At 43.6% G+C, this 22,574-nt stretch overlaps 1 protein-coding gene across 1 annotated transcript in view; it reads right to left on the bottom strand.

Moving 5' to 3' along the window:
* Positions 1-158: 158 nt before the first annotated feature.
* Positions 159-22,574, bottom strand: part of LOC117217736 (uncharacterized) — a 90,001-nt gene continuing 67,585 nt past the window's right edge. The window contains exons 2-5 of the mRNA XM_033465558.2: positions 18,604-18,743; positions 10,402-10,551; positions 7,319-7,474; positions 159-4,436 (exon numbers count right to left, since the gene is read on the bottom strand). Of these exons, the coding sequence (XP_033321449.1) occupies positions 4,402-4,436; positions 7,319-7,474; positions 10,402-10,551; positions 18,604-18,742 (480 nt within the window). The 5' untranslated portion in view covers position 18,743 and the 3' untranslated portion in view covers positions 159-4,401. The remainder of the gene's footprint in view (positions 4,437-7,318; positions 7,475-10,401; positions 10,552-18,603; positions 18,744-22,574) is intronic.

Genomic DNA, 22,574 nt, shown 5'->3' with positions numbered 1-22,574 from the left:
GTTTTATGCTACATTTTATCGAAACGATTCTCGGCACGACACCAATGAACAATTGGGAGAAATTGATCCCCTGCGAGGATGGGTTAATCGGGTTAATTAGCCGGGTCAGGATCGGCGCGCCCGCAACAAACTGTAACAACAGAGGTAAAAGCCGTGGGTCGTTTTGTATATAATATTTAGTTTTTATTGACAACATTGGATTTTTATTACATGTGTAACGATTACACAATTATTTAATAAGTAAGTAGATACATTATACAACTTCTGCGCTCAGTAATAACGTCAGCTTGTAAATAAATCGCTGACGATTTTCCACGAACTACGAGATATTTGATTTAGGAAATGTTTATTTGATTCGATTGCCTAGCCAACTAAAACCTCAGCTTTACATTCTATCAAGACATCCGCTTCCCATCCTTCGATCGACCAATCACCGCGCCGCATCGCCTATTGATTTTTACTTTTACTTTTTGATCCGATGCAAGTGATACATATAAAGAAAAGCTCCCGAACGGAGAAACGGTACAATACTTCGCCTCGCGACGATCCGATTCCGTCAACGAATTTCTACCGTTCGACGGGACCGATTCGCTTACAGCCTGACCGTTGTAAATGCATTTTTGATTATTACAAACTGTATAATTTCAGCGAGCAAAGCGATTTCATTTCAATTTCCAAAAAGAGAACAAATTTTAATCGCTTCCCCGCGTTCGAAAGACGGTTATATCATTGTAAATCGGTCGCGTTGTTTTCAAATCTTCTATCGGTACAATCTGCTATGTTACAATGCAGTTAAAACACGGAGAGAACTTCCATCGAGTTCCACACACAGAGAGAGAGGTGAAGCACAGGTTTATTAATTACGCTTAATAGACGTTTAATGATAGCAATTAGAAGAGACCATAGAACGTAGACAATGCTAATCTTAGCCTATCGATAGATTCGTTTTTTATTTTTCCATTGTTTCCTTTTAATGCGTAATGATGATATGGTGTTACATATGTAATCTAGCCTACGATCGACCAATCACCATCGCATCCTCGTATCCTTCTTTATTTATCCAATAAATAATTCAATACCAATACAGAAAGGTCCAATTAGAATGGCCACCCGGTGTATCTTTGCTACTTTCGAATATCGTAAAATACACGGAGAAACAGTTGTTATTTAACGCCGTAAGGCCACAAATACAGTCGAGAGAAACCGTCCGACTGTCTTTCGTCCTTTGCTTTTTTTTTATTTATATCTTTTATCTTCTTTTATTTTTTACTTTTCACGTTTCGTTCGTTAAGCATTTCCGATTTGTCATTCAAGATGGCGGAGATAGATTAGGTGAACGCGTCAATTGGAACAGGCTGTACTCGGATGCATTCGTGCAAGGTCGACATCAGAATCTGTACCAGCTGACCTTATTCATCGAATTTTTCCTCTCTGTATACATCTAGACTTAAAAACAAATACAATCTTGTATCCGGGGAAAGGGTTTGATTTCTATAGTTTCAATGGAACGTCTCGTGGGACCGGGACCCAACCGTTACCCGATTAGGCGGCCGGCTCGACGAGCACGCTTGAGACTCTGCGTTATGTTAATTTGATTTTCATGCTCATTCGGCTTTCATTATTAGTTTACGTTTTCCATTCAGAGATAATACGAGACACATATAACAACTGTATACATCGACGTTTCCTTAGATTTCTCATATTTTGTCTTTCTCTTCTTACGCGAAGGGTTCACGCTTTTACGCTTACGTCTTGTCGAAGAAGGATCGTTAGTACAATATCGGAGAAACGGTATTAATTAATCGAATCAATGCTTATCGTGTAATGCATCCGGTTCCCAAACTCGGGGACTCGGCGTTTGCTCCAATGAAAAATGAACGAATTCGCGTGTTCCAACGACAGGATTCCGCAAACGCGACCGACTCCCCGGTAACATTTTCGTCGAATTCCTGATTCGTCTCTGTTCGTCGTATCGTTGGCACGTCGTTGAAATCACGGTCGAATGATACAGAAAGATCCGAGAGGTTTGGAAACCGTTGATAGAAGACATAGTTTAACATCGAACACTGTATATTACTTATAGGAGAGGATATACGGTCGATTGTAAAATTCAGCGCGCACCGATGTGCGAGAACACGCTTATTTGTACAAGGTACAAGAAGAAACGTTGGAACGCTTCGACGAAATCGGTACGCTACGCGTTATTGTATTCGGATTCGATTAAACGTATACGCAAGTACAATAATGTTTCTTTAATTGACGCTCGGATTGCGCACAAAAATGGACGATATGGGAGGAGGCGATACGATTATTCGAGCCTTGCGGTTGATTTTTATAGTTATATAAATTGTCCACAATTATAAAAACGAACCGCGGGGCTCGAATAATCGTATCTCCTCTTCCCAAATTATCCAATTTAGTGGACAATCTGAGCGTCGGTAAGGGGGACATTACTGTATTGATTGAAAACACGGCGAAACGCGCCGGTCTCGTTACAAACACAAGCATGTTAACGGAAAAGAAATTGTCTTTCAGAAGCGGAAACAAGATAGAATGTTCTTTTAGTCGGCCCGATCTTTTCCGGAGACCGTGAAAATTTCTTCTTGCGTAGGAGTGCAGGCTCCATTTTACAACGGACCGTATCTCTGTCCACAAACATTGTACCTGGTTTTAAGTGTAAACACAGCTAGTCGAAACATGGGAGAGCCGAACAGAGAGTCAGCCTGAACGAAAAAAATCGTACGACAGGAGAATACGTTCCGTGCGTCTAAAGTCTAAAGCTAACGGAATTCGATGAACTGAACGCGCCCGCCATCGACGCCATCGACGCCATCTTGTTGTTTTCTCGTTACAGCCGGAGGAGGTTTTCGAAAAAACAACGGAGACCGCCCGCGCTTCCTTTTCCTTTTTCTTTTTCGTCCGTCGACGTCTCGAGAGAAAGATAAAACACTATGTATTGTATTCTAATCGGGGATCGCTACCCTACGATCGATAAATCGTACAACGCTGGAGATACGAATGGGCTATCGACGATGTCTCTGCAGTCGGGAGAGAACGAACGTTCGCGTATGCCGTCGCTCTCGATCGTTGATCGGATCAATCCCGGTGCGACGCTGCACGAAAAACTGTTCCACGGTCACATTTCGACCGCAGCGTTCGAAGCCGAGAACAACGTCCTCGGCTCGAAGCAACGGCTGCGCGAATCATCCCCTCTCCGCGGCTGTACATTTGATGCTAGCGAGAATATCTTTCGTACAGAATCTCAACGGCAGTCGTTTCGCGTTCATTCCTGAAACTAGGGGTTCTTTTTCGTGCGCATCGTCGAGGCAGTAGCATAGTGGGCAAAGAGAATGAACAAATCACCGTTTCAAATGCAACCAACCGGGGTCAATGTTCGTCGTATCGTATCGTATCGTATAGCTCGCATATATACACTCGAGGCTCGAGGCTCGAGGCGCGGCGCGCAGCCAAGGACCAGGACACGGTTCGAGGTTAGCATTCGAACGGAGTCGCTTTCTCCGCGTCGATTTCTCGTTCTTTTTTTATTTGTTATTTTTCTTTCTTTTTGAAGTCCTATTCGGTCCTAGTTAAACATCGATGGTACACGATCGAACACAGCGGTGTTCCCTAGACCGTATTTATATTTATCGTATTTAAGAGAATCGTGCTCGACGCCGTGCCCGTAGCCCGGCCCTCGTTTGGGCCCAAAGACACTTGTTACTCGATCGAATTGATCCTTCGAACGAGCAGATATTTAGGTATAATGCACGGTAACTACGAGAGGGTGGAGAGGGGGGGGGGGGGCGGAGTATAATCGATAATTAACGACTATGCCGCTGCGTCGAGGATACGGTTTCGCTATGTTCATACGGAAATTGGTACGCAGCAATTTCAACGGTTAAGAGGCGCATTATCGGTTACAGTTATTCGGCGCGGCGCGTCGTCGGTCCAGAATTTGTTGCCAACGACGCGCCGGGTCGATAATCGGTACTCGATACCCGAGTTTACCGACGATCGGCCGTGTACCGACGAACGACGCTCCGAAATCCCGGAATATTTCCGCCGGAAATATCGCACGCTTTTTCCTTGTTGTCCTGGCAGCCTTTTTTTGGAAAATCATCTCGTCTTCGAATCGCGCGACCGCGACAGGTTTTCGTCGTTCCGGAATCGAGCGAACCGTCGTCCGCTGTTGCCCGTTCGTCTCTTTCACCGCTCGCGCTAGACAGTAGTTTCATTCTTCCTTTTTCTTTTTTTTCTTGTTGTTTTCTTCGTGGTTTTGTTTTAGTCGAAAAAGTAGAGTTGCTTCGCGTCGAAAAGACAAGATCGTGTTTTCGTTGTCTGTCGCCGAAACAGAACGTCCGGACACCACCTCGTGCAATCGATCGACGACTCTCTCCAAGCTTACTGTTTTCCCGACTTTTTGTTCGATCGTTCACCTGAAACAGATCACATATGCGTCGTGATTACGTGCGCCCGATCAGGAATTCGAATATACAGGGTGTCCCAACAATGTCTCGCAATACGGAAATGTGGGGTAGCCGAGGCCATTCTAAGTAACTTTGTCCTTTGCGAAAATGCAATCTGCGGCTTTGTTTACGAGTTATTAACGAAAAACACTGACCAATGAGAGGCGACGAATCATTCGTTGAATTCTGTTCGGACACGGACTTTGTTGATCTTCACTGTACAACCTTGCATAAAAATTTCATATGGTACAGAGGAGGTATCGTGCACACCAGAAAATTAAAACGGCTGTCACGGTTAAACTACATATTATTTCGGGTCCGAAAAATTAGTAAATATTCTTCGGACATTCTAAAGTAAAGGTGAACAGCGTTTCTCTTAAAAATATCACTTTTACGTAGTAAACAAAAATCCGGAAAGTTCACGCTTCGCGACTTGTCAAAGCCTCGTGCCGCGGGCTCTCTCGAACTTTGCGCCCTCGCCTCTCATTGGTCAGTGTTTTTCGTTAATAACTCGTGAACAAAGCCGCAGATTGCATTTTTGCAAAGGAAAAAGTTACTTAGAATGACCTCGGCTACCCCACATTTCCGTATTGCGAGACATTGTTGGGACACCTTGTAGACGACCCACGTGCGCGGGGATCGATGAAAAAAAAAGAAAAGATCTTCGACCCCTTGCGTAGGCAACCAGAATGCCAAACGTGTCGCTACGATTCCAAAGCTTCGTCTCGCACGGTCACCCGGACGGTTGCCTACGCAAGGGGCTAGCAATTTCTCACGTTCTCTCTAGATCCGAACGTCTTTCCCCTTCTTGAAAGTCCCTGCAAAAAATACCGATCACTCGTGGAAATCTGCAAAAAATGTGTTAAATCGTTGACTACAGAGTCTCGTACCGCTTCGAGGATCCAGACCACCGCGACGATTCGTAAACTGTAACTGCGTTCGAATCGGTTGAAACGCGGAATATCTTCTTGTCGCTCGACAGCCATCCGTGTACAGTGGCGCACAAAAGTGTTCGTACACCTTTCAAAAAGTGATAACTATTTCAAAACCGATCTAAAGGATTTGGTTTTTTCTTACACGAAAGAAGGACTGGTTTATTCCGATGGACGATGACTGAAATGATTTTTTTCCTTTTAATTTTGCTATTACTTGGAACGACAAACAAATAAAAATACTTACCGAGATCTACGAATGGCATTTTTTTAATATAACCTTATAGGCTCGGATAAAACAGTTAAAAGAACGAGGGTTTTTAATTTTTTCTTTTCATTCCAGGTAATGGCAACAATTTAAAAAAAGTTCTTCGCGTTTTTAGCCAACAAATAGCCTTCTATCATCTAAAAAAAAGAAATTCAAGTCGTTCAATTCAATTTTGAAAAAGTTATTATGTTTAGAAGCAATGGCAACAATTTATGAAAAGTTTTTCGCGTTTATAGCCAACAAATAGCCTTCTATCGTCTAAAAAAAACAAAAATTCAAGTCGTTTAATTCAGTTTTGAAAAAGTTATTATGTTTTAAAAAAGGTGTACGAACACTTTTGCGGGCCACCGTGTATATCTTGTACTGTATTGGCCGTGTCACGTTTCGTTGCCGTCGCGAACGAGAAAAAGACACCGGTTTCCTGGTGCCGCGGGCGAGAAGAAACGGATTCGATCGAATCGCGGCTAATCCGTGGCGAATATCGATGCTGACGAGCGCGGACGAGATCGTCGGGAGAGATACGGAGGAACGCGTCCACCTTGGGCTCCAGTTTCTCTCGTCTATTCAGACACGTTTACACGGTGCATTTGCCAGTTCCTTTGTCCGTGACCCCAAGGAGACGCTTCAATAACCTATCTTTAAATCCGTCAATGCCATCGTCAAGCCTGCTTGACGAAGTCTCGGCGCTGCGACGCTGGTGTCAATCTCGAGTACAACTAGACTACAACAGGCCACTGAAGGTGCCAGACAATGGGGTTGTTGGCGTCGTTCAATACGATATCTCCGGGAACGTTCGTTTTTACGTCGTTTTTATCAACGACGAACACCGTTTTCCTTCCGTCTGTCCCGTTAAGAGGGAGACACGCGCCGCGATTTCCTTCGGAACTATCGATTCCGTGGCTCGGGTTAGGTGGCGCTCGTCCTCCAACGAAAATACGTAGATTCCACGTATACAGGGTGTCCGAAAAATGTCTCGCAAACCGGAAATGAGAAGTTCCTGGGATCGTTTGAAGTAACTTTTACCTTAGCGAAAATGCAACTCGTGGCTTCGTTTACGAATTATTAACGAAAAACACTGACCAATGAGAGGCGAGCTCGCCCAGCGCTTGGCGGCCGAGCCAATGTGCGCGCGAAGCCCGGTTCCGCTCATTGGCTCGGCCGCCTTGCGCCAGCATATCTCGCCTCTGATTGGTCACTCTTTTTCGTTAATAACTCGTAAACGAAGCCGTGGATCGCATTTTCGCCAAGGACAAACTTACTTCAAATTACCTCGGGAACCTTTCATTCTCGGATTGCGAGACATTTTTGGGACACCCTGTACGATGGGTATCCCAAGCTGATCGGATCGCGAGCAAGATTTGTCCCAAGCAATTCGAATAGTTCGACAAAATGTTCGAGCTGAAACCATTTTCGATGCTTTGAACGATCCAGATCCTCCGCGGCGTAGAACGAGCGGAACAGACACGCGTTGTTCTTCGCGCGTTCGTGGCTTGCGGAAATCTTCAAAAAATCCCAAGACAGAGAATGAAGTTCGTTTGGAAAAATTCACGATTGCAGGAACGTCCGCTGTCCGGCGAACCGTTCGATTAACTTTACGATAGGAATAGAAGAAAGTAGGAAGAAGAAGAAGAAGTAATGGCGATGGGGCATACTTTTAGCGCTCTTCTTGGTGTTTGTCTCCTGTTTACATCTCTTGGTGAGCCGGCGCACCTTCTCGCAGGTAGCATCGCTGTTCGCCTTCAAATTGTCCACTCTCGTCATCAGCTGATTCACGCATCCGCTCCACGTGCCCTTCTCGTACCGGCAAGCTGCGCTCCCAGCAACAGAAGGAAGGATAATCATATCGCCATAAATTCCATTTACGTTCTCATCCACCGCGGGAACGTTGCCGCGACGGCGACGGCGACGGTGACGGTGCAGCTCGCGTTACGAAACGAGACGAGGTCTCGATGAATCTTTCCGAAGATCCTCTTTAAACTCGTAATTCCGGTGAAATAGCCGCGGGCTATGAATTATCGCGTCCCTTACGCCTTGCAGAGATCCCCTGATAACGACGCGCGACGCTACATTTTCCCATAGAAACCGCTCTACTCGCAGGATCCCTCTGCGCTCGATGCTGCCAGCAAATTCTCGAATATTCCTAATCTTTCACGATGTTCGGGAGATGTTCAATTTTTCAAATAATTTATCGAACGAACGTTTGGCCTTGACGAGCGCGAGGGTAACGCGACGCGTCGAGCGTTTGTTTTGATTTCGAGTCTTCGGCGGTGCGGCGTTCGAACGGTCGAAAGAACTGCGACGCCATTAGTTTTTAACCGACGAGTGTTTTCCGGTTTTTGCCCGAGAGAGGGAGAGCAACGCGCAGTTCGCGTTTCGTTTCACAGACATTTGTGTACGTATGTTGTTCGTTACGTTTAGTCACTTTATATGATATTGCTACGGTTAGAATTGATCCACGGCTTGTACACAAGCTTGTTACCGATTGTCGACGACTGTAAAGACGCCCAAGTTGTTTATTTTCGTTTCCAAGCTGGAGGACAATTTCGGAGAATTTACTGTACACGCTGTGCTCTATAATCGTTCGGTTCGAATAAATATTTTTATTGCAAGGAATAAACTGCAACAAACGGTACGAACAATTTGGAAAAATCTGTGACCCGATTTCATTAACTGCATCCTAACCTATTTCCCTGGTAACTGGTGCCCACAGAATTCCACGCGTTCACCCCCCAGGATTGAATTTTTCTCTAGCCGGTTTCCTGATCTAATATTGCAAAATTCCCGAGGCGTGGTAACTTCAATCGGTTTCTAATTTCCAGGTATTTCACCGCAATTCCTACAGCAACGTCCCAGTCGCTCGTAATATTTCCCCAGAAATCACTGCTGTCTCGCGGTCCTCCGATTCGGTATCGCGAAATTCCCGACGAGTAGGCGATTTCGGTAAATCGGTAATTCGATAATTCCGGCGTTCCTCGAACGAAAAAGCGTTCGCCCGACGTTCATCCGGGATCCGCGTTCGATAGCGACGAGTTTTTCCTGCGCGACTACCATTGTTTCTTCTTTACCCCGGTTTTCCGTTCCCGGCGTCAGACCCGCGGCTAAATTTAGCAGGAGGAACTCGATCGGCAACCGTTGAATTTATCAGGCTGATTAACCGAGGATCGTGTCGTCCGAAATCACCGATAACTGGGACACGTCGCGTCATTCTTTCGACTCGTTCAATTAATTAAGACGCTCCCGACGAAGCTGGCCCTCTCTCTAATTAACCGAGTCCATTAAACCGGGCTTCCGAAGAACGCGGACGTCCGATCTCGCCCGGATCCCTCGTGAATTTAAACTGTATTAATTAGCAGATACCAGACACACGCGTCGGGAGGAGAACGGAGAGCCCGATGTTTCGATCCCGAACGACCGACGACGATATACAGGGTGTCCCAAAAATGTCTCGCAATCCAGAAATAGCGGGCTCATCGGATCATTTGAAGCAACTTCTTCCTTTACAAAAATTTTCTGCGAGGCACCGTTATCGAGTTATTAACGAAAAACAGTGACCAATAAGAATCGAGTACGGCTGACGCGAGGCGGTCCAGCCAACTGGCGCACGAGGCCCAGTTCCGCTCATTGGCTCGGTCGCCTCGCGCCAGCCGAGCTCGCCTCTCATTGGTCACTGTTTTTCGTTAATAACTCGTTAATGGTGCCTCGGAGAAAATTTTTGCAAAGGAAAAAGTTGCTTCAAATGACCCGAGGAACCCGCCACTTTCGGATTTCGAGACATTTTTGGGACACCCTGTACGGTAACGTCTCCCTAATTGACGCTCAGATTGTCCACTAAAATGGACAATTTGGGAAGAGATACGATTATTCGAGCCTTGCAGCTCGTTCTTTATAGTTGTTGCAAATTCGTAACTATAAAAACGAACCGCAAAGCTCGAATAATCGTATCTCCTCTTTCCAAATTGTCCATTTTTGTGGAGAATTTGGGCGTCAATTAGAGAGACATTGCTGTACCCGTCGAGGGAACGATTTACCTCGGTTTTACCAAAGAGAAGACTTTATTTTGTTAGCGACATCGCAGTCTACGAGTTACAGTTCTTAGTCAAGACTATCGCGTAATAAAATTAGTCGATGATACGCGTTACACTTGGAAAGTTCCATCGTATTCGACGACAAATTTCCTTTTTTCGCGTAAGAAATTTTGTACGATGAAAAACAAAGTTCTCGGCCTCTTTGGAAAACCAATTTGTAAACCAGCGTTTGGTGAAGCATTCCCACCGGATTCGGAAAGCGTTTACGAACGAAAGTCGAGGCATTCTATCGTGAACTCGCGGTGTTTCGTTTTCGAAAAATCGAGGCTCCCACGGTCCTATTGTTAACACTATGTCGTCCGGTGGCACCACGCTGGTGCCATGCAAAAACTATCTGTTGTACGCCGGTGGCACCACTTTGGTGCCATTTAAAAAAAACTGAAATAACATTTGAACTATATTTCTTGGGCGTTAAAAGGCAGCAAACTAACTATAGCATTGTGCTTATTTAACTAAGAATTAAGTACGAAAATTCTTGGATGACATATCTTAATTTTCGTAATTTATATTATCGCCATCTTCGAAATTTTTTAAAAAATCTAAAATTTCGAAGCTATTGCGCCGGCGTCAAACAAAAGAATCATATCTAAGATCTGCGGACGTGCATAGTGTTAAAAGAGGGAAAAGAGGGTCGAATCAGAGTTTCATACCTTTTTTGCATTTCTTCGAGATGGTCTTGATCTTCTCGCAGGAATTGTCGCCCTTCTTCAGGTTCAGCTCGCGGGACCGTGTGTTGGTTTTCGAGTCGCATTCCGACCATTGACCCTTCACGTATCTGCACGACGCGTTGTTGCCGGATGCTACGTCAACAGATGCAAAACGTTGATAGAGATAATTGGAGGCACGGCTCTCGCGCGGACGGAGGAATTTCCGCGACAGCCTACGAGCTCCTTAATATACATATATGTTTGTTACAGCATCGGTGAAGTCAACAACTTTGCCTAAACTCTTTTCCGGCGCACAGCACGCGCATCTTGGCAGTAAATTACGTGCAACGTCTATCGTCTTTGATTTTGTCGACAGAAATATCTGTCCAAACTATATCGTGTTTGGACTCATTTTAATCAGAAAACTATCAGCAATATGTTAAAAAAAAGATCAGTGTTAAAATGTTAAAATTAAAAAAAGTTATGTCATTACATTACGAGTTGTCTTCCGGGAATTCGAGTCAAAGGAGCCGCGGCGCGTGCTGCAGCACACGTATTCACCAACACCATCGAACTTTAGCATAGCGAGAAAATCGATGAATTAAAGGGCCGCGAGAAAATCGATAAATTACAGGGCCGTAGCAATATCTCGGCGTCGGGATTGGCATACTCGAGTTACGCCGAGAAGAGAGACATTACTGTAGATAGAAATTAACATTAATAAACATTACTGTAGATATTTACGCCGTTGCGAGGCCATAAATTTACGCTAAAATATTTTTACGAACGCTTCGTTGTCCTCCGACAATTCTCGCGAGGCGTTTTATTACATCGGAAAGATGGAAATCGGCGCGCAAACGCCCCATCCGTCGATCCGCGATCGCAAAGGGCTCGAATCGGCTTCCGCGGTCGCCGCCGCGAATCGCGGAATTTCATTGTTACAACAACGGGACGCGCGCGGCTCGTAAGCTCTCGTCGACGGCGCAGCGTGCAACTGCGAAGCGCACTTTCATTAAACGCTCCCGATACACACCGCGCACGATCGTTCGATGAACGCCGAATACATGCGATAAATGTATAAATACTGGACGCGACGCGGCGTCTGGCTGCGCCGGTTTTTATCGCGGCGCGACACGGCGGCGAATTCTCGTTTGATTTCATTATCAGCCCCTCGTCGAAGCCCGGGTGCTCGCGGTAACCGATCCGGTCAATTTTTAATAAAGCGTCGGTCAATTATGAAACCTTGAATAATTTATACCCGTATTTCGATGGCCGGAATTCCCGACAAATATTTCATTCCTTCGTTTTTCTCCAGTTCCTGCGAACGCTTTCCATTAAACGAGACCGTCGGCTATCGAAGACACCTTCCAATTCTCTCTCTCTCTTGTTTTCCTACACGCAGTTTTTCCTCGGTAGCGTGTCGGCGTTGCACAGTGGGCCGGATCGAAGATTTTAGCGACTTTTTGACGAAAACCTAATTTTCTCGTATCGATGTCCAGTCAATTTTTATCGCTTGTTAAATGTCCATTACCCTCGAAAGTGGTAATATTAATAAAAATGATCGTAAATTGTTCAGATACGACGATTTAAAGTTGAACATTTTGGACGCTACATTGGACGCCAAAAAATATGCTTCTTTTCCTCGCAATGTCTCGACGAACCTAATTAATTTTTTCCTTTGCTTTCTATTTTAACATTAGGTGGCAATATTTCTCGTTAGGAAACAGTAGCTTAAATCAAGATTATCGTATCATATATATGAAAAATATAATATTCAATAAAATACAAAAAGTGTAAAAATTCTTTACGTTGGATACCCAAGGACTCACGGTTTCGGACAAACGGTATATTTTCAGGATACTTTCCTCTACATAATTCTGTAAAAGTTACATACCAAGACGAATCAAATTGTAAATTATTACGTTTTAAAGATATCAACGTCACGTTACTTCGACGTCACGTTACAGTCGGTATTACAGAACGCTTCTTCGTCTGTAAATCGACGGATATTTAAAATTTTTAATTATTCCATACTAAAAATATACGAAAAATATAAGTAAACGAAACAAACTTTGTAACATTATATTTAAATAATTTTTGTTTTCACAAAAAATGTCAATGAAAATTAATTAAAAATTATTGTTTAACACGTCGCCGCAAATGACGGCTATAGCCGTCCGATCTTTGGCGATATGTAGGCAATCGACGGCTATAGCCGTCGTGCACATTTTAATCAATAAAAAAAAGAACAGCGTTAGTACGAAGTGTACTAACACATACACTTGTTAAACCTAAGGTATAGCAAATGTGATAATTTTCACTTCCAAACATACAACTTTTTTTTTTTTTTATTATTTTGGTAAGTACATCTGCAATCTGTTACAAAATAACAATAAGCAAGATTTTATAGCTATTTACTCATAATATGTAGATATTTCGCCCACTGGCTCATATCTTCATTGGTTTTCTTCTAGCTAATATAATTGCTATAAAGGTTTTATCACGTTTTGTTTTTGAGATTAACTTATTTCCTACTTGTCTAGTATTGCACCTCGAGTATCTTGAAATCTGTGTCTATTGTCTAGCGGTTTGAATCTTTTGAGTCTGCGCGTATCAGTCTGTTCATTTAGTAGTTCGTTTGCTAACATGTTTGGGTGAAGTTCGAGTTTGACAGTGTATTTGTCGGTAAAGTTTTTAATTTCATTTTTGACGGTAGGTATCTGTAAGTCATTGCGTATGTTATTATTCGTTATATACCATGGGGAGTTTGTTATCATGCGGAGAAGTTTCGCCTGAAATCTCTCGAGGATCTCGATGTTGGACACGGAGGATGAGCCCCATAATTGTATTCCATATGTCCATATCGGTTTTACGACGCATTTATAGATTATTATTTTGCTTTGAATTGACAATTTTGATTTGGGTCCTAATAGCCAGTACATTTTGCGCAATTGTGTGCCTAGTTGTTTCCTTTTTTGCCAGATGTGTTTCCTCCAATTTAGTCTTCGGTCCAGGTGTATGCCAAGGTATTTCACTGATTCTGCTTGTGGTATTTGTTTGTTGTTTATTTTTACCGGTGGGCATATCTCTTTCCTGAGTGTAAAGGTTACATGGGTGGATTTGGTGTCGTTCACATTTGTTCTCCATTTCAGCAGCCATGTTTGTATGGAGTCGAGGTTTTCTTGCACGTATTGAGATGCTGTTTTTGGATTGCTGTGCGATTCTAAGATTGCAGTATCATCAGCAAAAGTGGCAGTAATTGTACGTGGGTTCTTTGGGAGATCCGCTGTGTACAGAGTGTATAAAATGGGTCCTAATACGCTTCCTTGTGGCACGCCAGATTTAATCGGAAGTATCTCACTTAATGCCTCGTTGTGTTTGACAAGGAAGTGCCTGTCTTCAAGGTATGATTTAAGGATGCAGTATATATTGCTTGGTAGAGTTTTCTTAATTTTGTATAACAGACCTACGTGCCATACTTTGTCAAATGCCTGGGTGATATCTAGAAACACTGCCGAGCAGTATTTTTTTTCTTCCAAACTTTGGTTTATTTTCCGAACTAAACGGTGTACCTGTTCGATTGTGGCATGTTTACCCCTGAATCCAAATTGATGTTGAGGTATTAATTGTTTTTCTGTCATGTAATTGTTGATTCTTTTGGCTAGGAGTTTCTCCATAACTTTTGACATCTGTGGTAGTAAGCTGATCGGTCTATATGAGGTTACTTCTTCTGGGTTTTTGCCTGGCTTCGGGATTAGGATAACTTGTGCGATCTTCCATTGCGCTGGAAAATAGTTCAGTCGGAATACAGCATTAAACAGGACGGTTAAGTACCTAATGCATTTGTCAGGAAGTTCCTTGAGGATTTTGCCCGTAATTAGGTCTATTCCTGGGGCTTTCTTTATGCTGATTTCTTTATTTATGGTTTGTTTGACTTCAGTTATTTTGAATGGCTTATGTGGAGCTACTGTCTGCTGCTCTGCTTGCAGGTATTCATGTATTTCCTTCTCTTCTTCGTCTGTTATTTTCTGTGGGAAGGGTTTGAACACTTCCTTTAGGTGGTTTGCGAATGCTTCCGCCTTTTCTGGATTGCTGCGTGCCCAGATTCCATTAGCTGTTTTTATAGGAGAAATGGTGGTCTGAGGATTTTTCATTCTTTTTGTAGTCCTCCATAGGGAGTAATTTGTTTCCTTGGTAGGTGTTAATTTTTGGAGGTATTCTTCAATGGCTTTTTCTTTTTCCATTTTTATTAGCATTTTTACTTTCCTGGTGACTCTATTGAATTTAGTTTTTTCTGTAGGGTTTCTAGTTTGTTGCCATTGTTTTCTTGTTTTTCGTTTTTTGAGTATGAGTGCCCTAATACTGTCTGTAATCTGGATTGGAGTTTCATTGTTTGTATGTTTTGGTGTTGCTTCCCAAGCTGCTTCTTGTAAAACATACAACTTACACTCGATTTCATCTGGCAGTCATAAACAATTGAAAAAAAAAAATGTGTTTCTGAGCACGATCGTCAAATTAAAAGTGTGCGGTAACGTGTTAACAAATGCAAAAAAAATTTAATTATCTAGAGCTGAAAATAACTATTTTTTAAATATTTTTGGTGAAAATTTCATTGCGATATCTTCGATGGTTCAAAAGTTATAACAGAATGTCACCGAATTTCTCGATCCAGCCCACTGTGCGTTGGTACGCCGGAGACAGCGGAGCCGAAGAAGGAGAGGGGAGACGCTACGGCGGAAAAGCCGCGTAACTTGAACCGCGAGAGCTCCTTTCCAGACCGCGACCGAAGGAAACGTTGCCGTTTGCTCCGCGACTCGCAGGATTTTTAAGCGATCGGTCCGGAAAATAGTCTCATTGTCGGCGGACGAAACTGCACCGGTGGCCGTAATTCACGCGTCGCTGCCGATTCTCCCGTCCCCTTGCCCCGTCGCCCTTGCCTCTCTCGTCTCCCGTCGCTTCAGCAGCTTTCCCGGAGGGATCACGGCGGAGATTCGAGTCGCTGCCGATCGGGCGACCACGAGGGAGAATGCAGCCATTTCACGGAAGGAGGAATTCCACTCGATCGCTGCCATTTCGCGCGAACCACGTCGATAAACTTCTCCATTATCAGAGCCGGCGATACAGCCTCTGCGCTTCGTTGCTTCATCGATAACACGACATTTATGGCGTCGATCGGGAGACGAACAAAGAGGGAGAGAGGACGAGGGCGTGTGGGAGAGGGCAAGGGAGAGGGCAAGGATCGAGGGTGGCGTAGAAAACGACGGAGGTGGGGTGGGGGGGGGGGATTGGAGTGTCGTTCCGCGTGCGCCACCCCCTCCGGTACAGATGAAAGGCTCTTTTGTCTCAGCAGCGCGGCTCTTTCTCGTCTTTCGGGGCGTTTCCTCTTCCTCCGCCGCGGCCAGGAGCCGCGAACACAATTCGAATATCATCCGGCGGCGTTTCATTGTCGGCTAAGATTATTTGCCGCTCTTAGAAATTTATTTGGGCCAGGATCGGGCTTCCGGCTCGCGAACGGCGGAGATAGAGCCAGCCTTTCTTCCTTCCGGCGCGGCGTGGCGCGAAGCCTTTCACTCCGCCAACGGCGAAACGGCCGTGGCCGCAGCAGCCTTTCACTCCGCCGACGGCGAAACGGCCGTGGCCACAGCCGCGCCGAAAACAGGAGCCCCGCCGAGCCGCTGAAATTTCGGCTTGGATTCGAACCGGCTCGCGATGCGACACCATTTCTCTCCATATTCTCTCTCTCTCTCTCTCTCTCTCTCTCTCTGCTTCTTTTCTGTCACCCTACCCACCCGTTTCCTCTTTCCGCCTATCCCAGTTTCTTAATCCCCTCGCAGCCATTTTCCGGCTACTTTCCAGCGGCCAACTATTCCTGGCAACCGGCTGATAATTATCGAGACGGGTACTTTGCATATTTTTAGCAAGATTGTCCAGCGTTCGATAGACGGTGTTGGGCAAAAGCGTCGGACCCTGATATCTGAATAAAATAATGCCAGCAGTACCGAGGAGGTGAAAGCGTTTCCCACGTTTCAACAACGACGTTTATAAATAATAGAAAGTAAATCGTTGTCCTATCAACGAACGTACAAGCGTGTCGAGCGATCGATAGAAACAGTAGGCTTTGGAAACTATTGCATTTATTACTAAACAGTGACGCGCGCAAAATACAATACAAAAGGGCGCTAAAGCAGTGTATAATTCTCGTAACCGTACGCCGAAATCGTAAACCGTGTTCGTTATATTATAATAATAATTATAATAATATTATACTTATAATAATATATTATAATAATATTATAATATTATTACAAGTATAATATTATAATATTATTATAATTATAATATTATAATATTATACTTATAATATACGTCGACGCACAATTTACGATTCACACTCGCGAATACGATTACGATTTACGAACATGACACTGCTAATATAATATAATATTATAATATTATAATTATAATCGTGAACCGTGATTGTGATTGTGATCGCAGTCGTGTTCGTAAATCGTAATCGTATTCGCGAGCGTGAATCGTAAATTGTGCGTCGACGTTCGTCTCGTTCTGCCTCGTGTTCTCTTTCGAATTTGGCCGTTACGTTCGAGCAGTGCCCAACGACCGCCGATCACCCTTGCAGCGACGCGATGTTTACATCGTGCACTCACGTACACGCGACACGTACGTCGCGCGAGAGACCCCGGGCGATTTCGGAGGACGCTAAAATATCGTTGGCCTTCGATTCCTACATATTTTAAGTTAAATATTCGGTGGAATGAAAGATATGTTAAGTGACAAAGAATCTTTATTATGTGCTATGTTCTCGATGCACGCTTGCAGACTGAGAACGAGAGACGGGGCGAGAGTATCATTTGTTTTAGACAGATTATGGTTTTCTCCTACTATAATCTTGACGATGGTAATAATCGATAGATCGCGACGTTGCTATACATTGGATTCTTAACATTTTACAGTCTGGATATTAACCCTTGGCGCTCCGTTGGCTCCACTATGGAGACATCCGTCATTCGTTCCGTAAATCCGAAGGCTTTGCTGCGGAGCCCAATGTTTTTAGCACAATTACACCGAAGATGCTATGTTTTCGTCGACGTTGGCGATTGTTATTCGTAGCGATAACGTGCTTAGCGTGTGCACCATTACGATTAAAACATTTTTTGGCCATTTTTACACTTGGCAACGTAAAACGAATAAAATCGAACGCTTTCGCAAGGACGCGTAATCTTTTCCGCTCGAAATAAGACTTCCTTTATCTCGGGCGCTTTGTTCCAAAAATGTGCCGGAGTTGCTGGTAGCGATATTTTTCAGAAAAACGCTGTTTAACTTTGTTTTAGAACGTCCGAAGAATATTTGTTAATTTTTAATTTAATTTAATTATCGATCGAGCCGATTCCAGCGAAGATCAACGATAAAAAAATTCCGACAAACTCGCGCAAAAGATACTTTTGTTTCGATAATTCCGTATCCAAACGGAATTCAACGGACGATTCGCGATGCTAATTTTATAATAAATCGCGTCAAAGAACACGAGGGATATATTTATTTAAGAATCGCGAAGAATATCGTTAATAGTAAATTTACCCATTTCGACGAGGATGCATTTGCTGCTTGGAAATTTCGGCCACGATTCTCGACGTCGATGCACCGACCTCGCGCAATGTTAAGTAGATACCATTAGGATTAAAACATTTTTTGCCCATTTTTATACTTGACAACATAAAATGAATAAAATCAAACGCTTTCGCAAGGACGCGTAGTCTTTTCCGCTCGAAATAAAACTTCCTTTGCCTCAGGCGCTTAGCTCCAAAAATGTGACGGAGTTGGTAGGTAGTATAGTATAGTATAGTATAGTATAGTATAGTATAGTATAGTATAGTATAGTATAGTATAGTATAGTAGGTAGTAATGCTGGTAGTACTGCTGGTACTCGAGAAACGCGTGGAGCGCTAAGGGTTAAATTGAAGAAATTGAGGACAAATGAAGCCAAAGTATTAGTTACGCGCGTCGTAAACGTACAAGGATCGACAGTCTGCCGGTGTTATCGATCTTAGGACAGAAAATTGGCCGCGATAATTCGCGATAATTCGCGACAATGGAGCGAGCTTCGACGGAAGGTGTTGCGAGGACGAGTTTAATCGGGCTTCGAGACGGGGATTGGACGGATTCTTAATTAAGCTTGACATCCGTTACCTCGTTCTTTGGTGCCGCGAACGGTTCGCACGAGGACCTCCTTGTCGTCCTCCTCCCAGAGATCGGGTTCCGCCTTGGCGGTGACGATGACCGTCAAAAGGGTGACAGCCAACAGCGTCAGGCTCCACCACAGCTTCATTCTGCGGGAAAAAAAGAAGCCGGCAAAGGCGCCACCGTTAATTTGCTACCCCTTAATTAGAGCAACTTTTAATTACAATTAGACCGCGAACGTTCGCGCGGACTCGCGGCCGGAATAAAACGCGATACGTTATTCGCGGATTCGCGTCCGAAACTGTCCGCGAAACTAACCGAGAAACATTTTTTGCCGCAACACGAACAGCGTTTCTTCGGTCGCATTTCTGTAGTACGATTTCCAGATCCAAAGAGAGAAGACTGAAAATATTCCGTGCAAAATAAACGCGTTGTCCGTATCGATCGCGAGATGCAGAAAGTCCTAGAGCCACGCGGAGACAACCTTTCGTGGTTTTAATAGCTTTACGGGTTAAAAATACAGTAATGTCTCTCTAACTGACGTTCGGATTGTGCAGAAGAATGAACAATTTGAGAAGAGGAGATACGATTATTCGAGCCACGCGGTTCATTTTTATAGTTACGAATTCTCGACAACTATAAAAATGAGCTACAAGGCTCGAATAATCGTATCTCCTCTTCCCAAATTGTCCATGTTTGTGCGCAATCTGACTACGAATTAGGGATGAAACACAATAAAAACTGTACAAATAAATTCTCCCGAATTTTCCTTTAGCTTGCACACAAAAATGGACAATTTGCGAAGAGGAGATACAATTATTTGAGTCTTACACCTTGCTTTTGAAATTGTTAACAATCGGCAACTATAAAAATGAGCCGCGAGGCTCGAATAATCATACCTTTTCTCCTCAAATTGTCCATTTTTGTATACAAGTTCAAGAAAAATCGGGGAGAATTTACCATACACCGTTGGTAACGAGTATACCAGCACATGGATTACGATAACAAATTTGCTCTAGCTCTGAACGTGACAAAGAAAACGACTTTTGTATTTTAAATTTCTAAGAAATTTTCTGCGCGCGCGGCTCGATCGCGCTAGAACCCGCCGATTCGGAACGCTAATTTGCTAAACGGAAAATTCGAGGATTTCCTATTAATTTATATGTTGCGCTCGCGAGTCGAACGAGTATGTACTGGCAACCTCGCGGCGAAGTCAACATTTTTACGTGCTACAGTAACGTCTCCCTTACTGACGCTCAGATTGTCCACTTAAAATAGACAATTTGGGAAGAGGAGACACGATTATTCGAGCCTTGCAGCTCGTTTTTATAATCGTTGACAATTCGCGACTATAAAAACGAACCGCAAAGCTCGAATAATCGCGTCTCCTCTTCCCAAATTGTCCATTTCTGTGTACAATCTAAGCGTCAATTAGGGAGATATTACTGTAGTTGTATTATAAACGTAAAAACGTGGATGCATTATCTTCGATACGGGTTGAAATTATTTAAGAACGAACGGACCTCGGCTCTCTTGCAATTAACGCAGGAAAGGATCATCGTCCACCGAAGTCCACGTAATTTAAAAAAATAGAAAAGCGCAACATTCGAAACATCACTGTCCGGCATCCGGCTAAACAACAACTAGCGGCCGGGGTTTTTATAAAAAGCCGACATCTCGCCCGCCAATTACCGGGCTCCGAGCGGGGAATGTTTTCATAAAATCAAAGTTCGATGGGCGCGCACGGTGAAAAATCGTTCGGCACTGGCGGCGCCGCGAGCCAGTGGCGCGCGCGCGTGTTTTCCGGTCTCCGTTTCTCATCCCGGTCGTTAAACGAATAAATATAAACTCAAAGGGATATTTCTCGGGTGTTTACCGGGCGTTTATAAACGCCAGCAGGGCCCGGCGACTCGCGGCGGCGGTTGAAAATTTACTGCGCGAGAAAGTTCGTTCTGCCCGTTGTTGGCGTCTCTCGCGGGACACGGGAGACTCGGCCAGGAAAAACTAATATTTTTACAGTTAGATAAATAATCCTCTCGCAGGTGTATCCCTCGCAGCGGCGCGCAATGTCCGCAACTAGGTCGCAGTTTTTTCCCCGCGTAAACTCCGATCGAATCGATCGCCGTGCGACGCGACGCTGCGACGCACCGGCAGCAGCCGCCGCGGCGGCTCTCCTCCCGCGAGCGAGCGAGCGAGCCGTGGAAATTATAATTACAGATTAACAAGGCGTCGCATTTTTATTTAAACGCCGCGCTAGAAACTCGCACCGCTTTTTAAACCGTGCGTTCTCGCAGTCAGCGTTCTCGCCTCGTTAGCGGCCGCGACCGCGACCGCGTCCGTGACCGCGGCGGCCGCGGCGACCGCAACTGCATAAATAGCGGCGACCGCAGCCGATTTTCCGATTATTTATACTTTGCCGGCCCGAAAATGTTGCCTCGGCGAACTTGTTAACGTGTTGTCGTCGCGTCGCGGCGACGATTTCACGATTGTCCAAATTTTCTTCCATCGTTTGCGCGAGCGAGGGCACGCTTTCGCGACGGTTCGCTCTCGAATAATTTGAGCAGTTTATTTTGAAAGTGTCATAAGTCACTTTTTCAAAAAATCGAGTTAATGGTAACACTAATTACAACTGAATGGTATCTTTTCATTTAAAAAAAATTTGCAATCAATAAGTTGAGAACTATTGAGATTTGTTCGAGAGAAGTTTTGCTAATTAACGTTATAACAAACATGTTTATTTTGAAAGTGGCGTAAGTCGCTGTACTCAGGAAATTAATTGCGGGGCTTAGTGTAAAAGAAGTAGAAACGTGTGATAAGAGTGTGTGTTATTTTTAAAAAAGTTGTGATCACTGGACTTATTTTTATAAATGCGAAAGAATAGTGCAGTTTTGTAAATTATATTATAGTGATGTGATGGCTACCTCCAGACCCGCCAGCAGATGGCTATAAAATGTTTTATAAACTAACTTTAAATGAAAAAGATGAATTTCTAACTTTGGATTTGTCACCAAAAGGAGGAAGACCTAGGCGTTATTCACAAATAGAAATGGATCCGTTATACGCTGGATCTCGTCCTGTTTCTTCAGCAAAATACAAAGACATGATGGACTTGCTTAATTATATACCCCCAATATACTACAGTTATTTAAAAAATTTAAACAAAACACGATTTCCGAGGACTTAATCACTCCTATTGATGACGAAAATTAAATTGAACTGATGTATTTTCATATAAATTACTTATACTTATGTTTCAAAATATACTAATTATTTTTGTATTTTATGAATATTAAAATAAAAAATACTTAAATCAAACCTTTATATTAAATATGTTCATGGTATAAATTATTATTATATATGTAATTTATTCAACAATTGTAGTAAATCACTGTCCTTTCAAAGCGTCACTTCAGTAAAATACGTCGGACAAAATTAATATATGTCAGACATTTTTCTAAACTATTTATTTTGAAAGTGGCTTAAGTCACTTTACCGTAATGAAAAGTGGTGATTTTTTAATGTTTATACGAAATTATTTATACTGAGAAAAATATCAGTATCCTGAGATAACAAATACAAGTAAATCTTCTCGAAAGTTAGCATCCATATTTTTAAACGTGTTAAAACGCAAGCCCTTAAATATATCGACTTAAAAACAAAGTGACTTATGCCACTTTCAAAATAAACGGCTCATTTGGTGTTTCGAGATATGGGAGCTAGATTCGGAGAGTAAGGTGGATGGTGTTGCAATTCGAAGCGTAATTCGTTCGATTTAACCATCGCTTGATCGCGCTCCGAATCGTCGACGCGTTGTTGTTTTTGATCCGGTGCGAGCAAACGCGGCACCCGCTTCGAAAGCAATTTACGCATGCTCGAATTGTTGTGTAAAATTGTAAACGCGCTGTCTTTCTTGATATCTTTAAGGGATCAGCTATCTCGCGCAATTTCGCTATACGGTCTTTCGAAACTATTTTGTGGAC

Source organism: Megalopta genalis, chromosome 1 (assembly GCF_051020955.1).
Source record: "Megalopta genalis isolate 19385.01 chromosome 1, iyMegGena1_principal, whole genome shotgun sequence".
Classification (NCBI taxonomy): Eukaryota; Metazoa; Arthropoda; class Insecta; order Hymenoptera; family Halictidae; genus Megalopta; species Megalopta genalis.
Note: the sequence above shows the minus strand (reverse complement) of the source record. Positions and strands in the feature narration are given on the sequence as shown.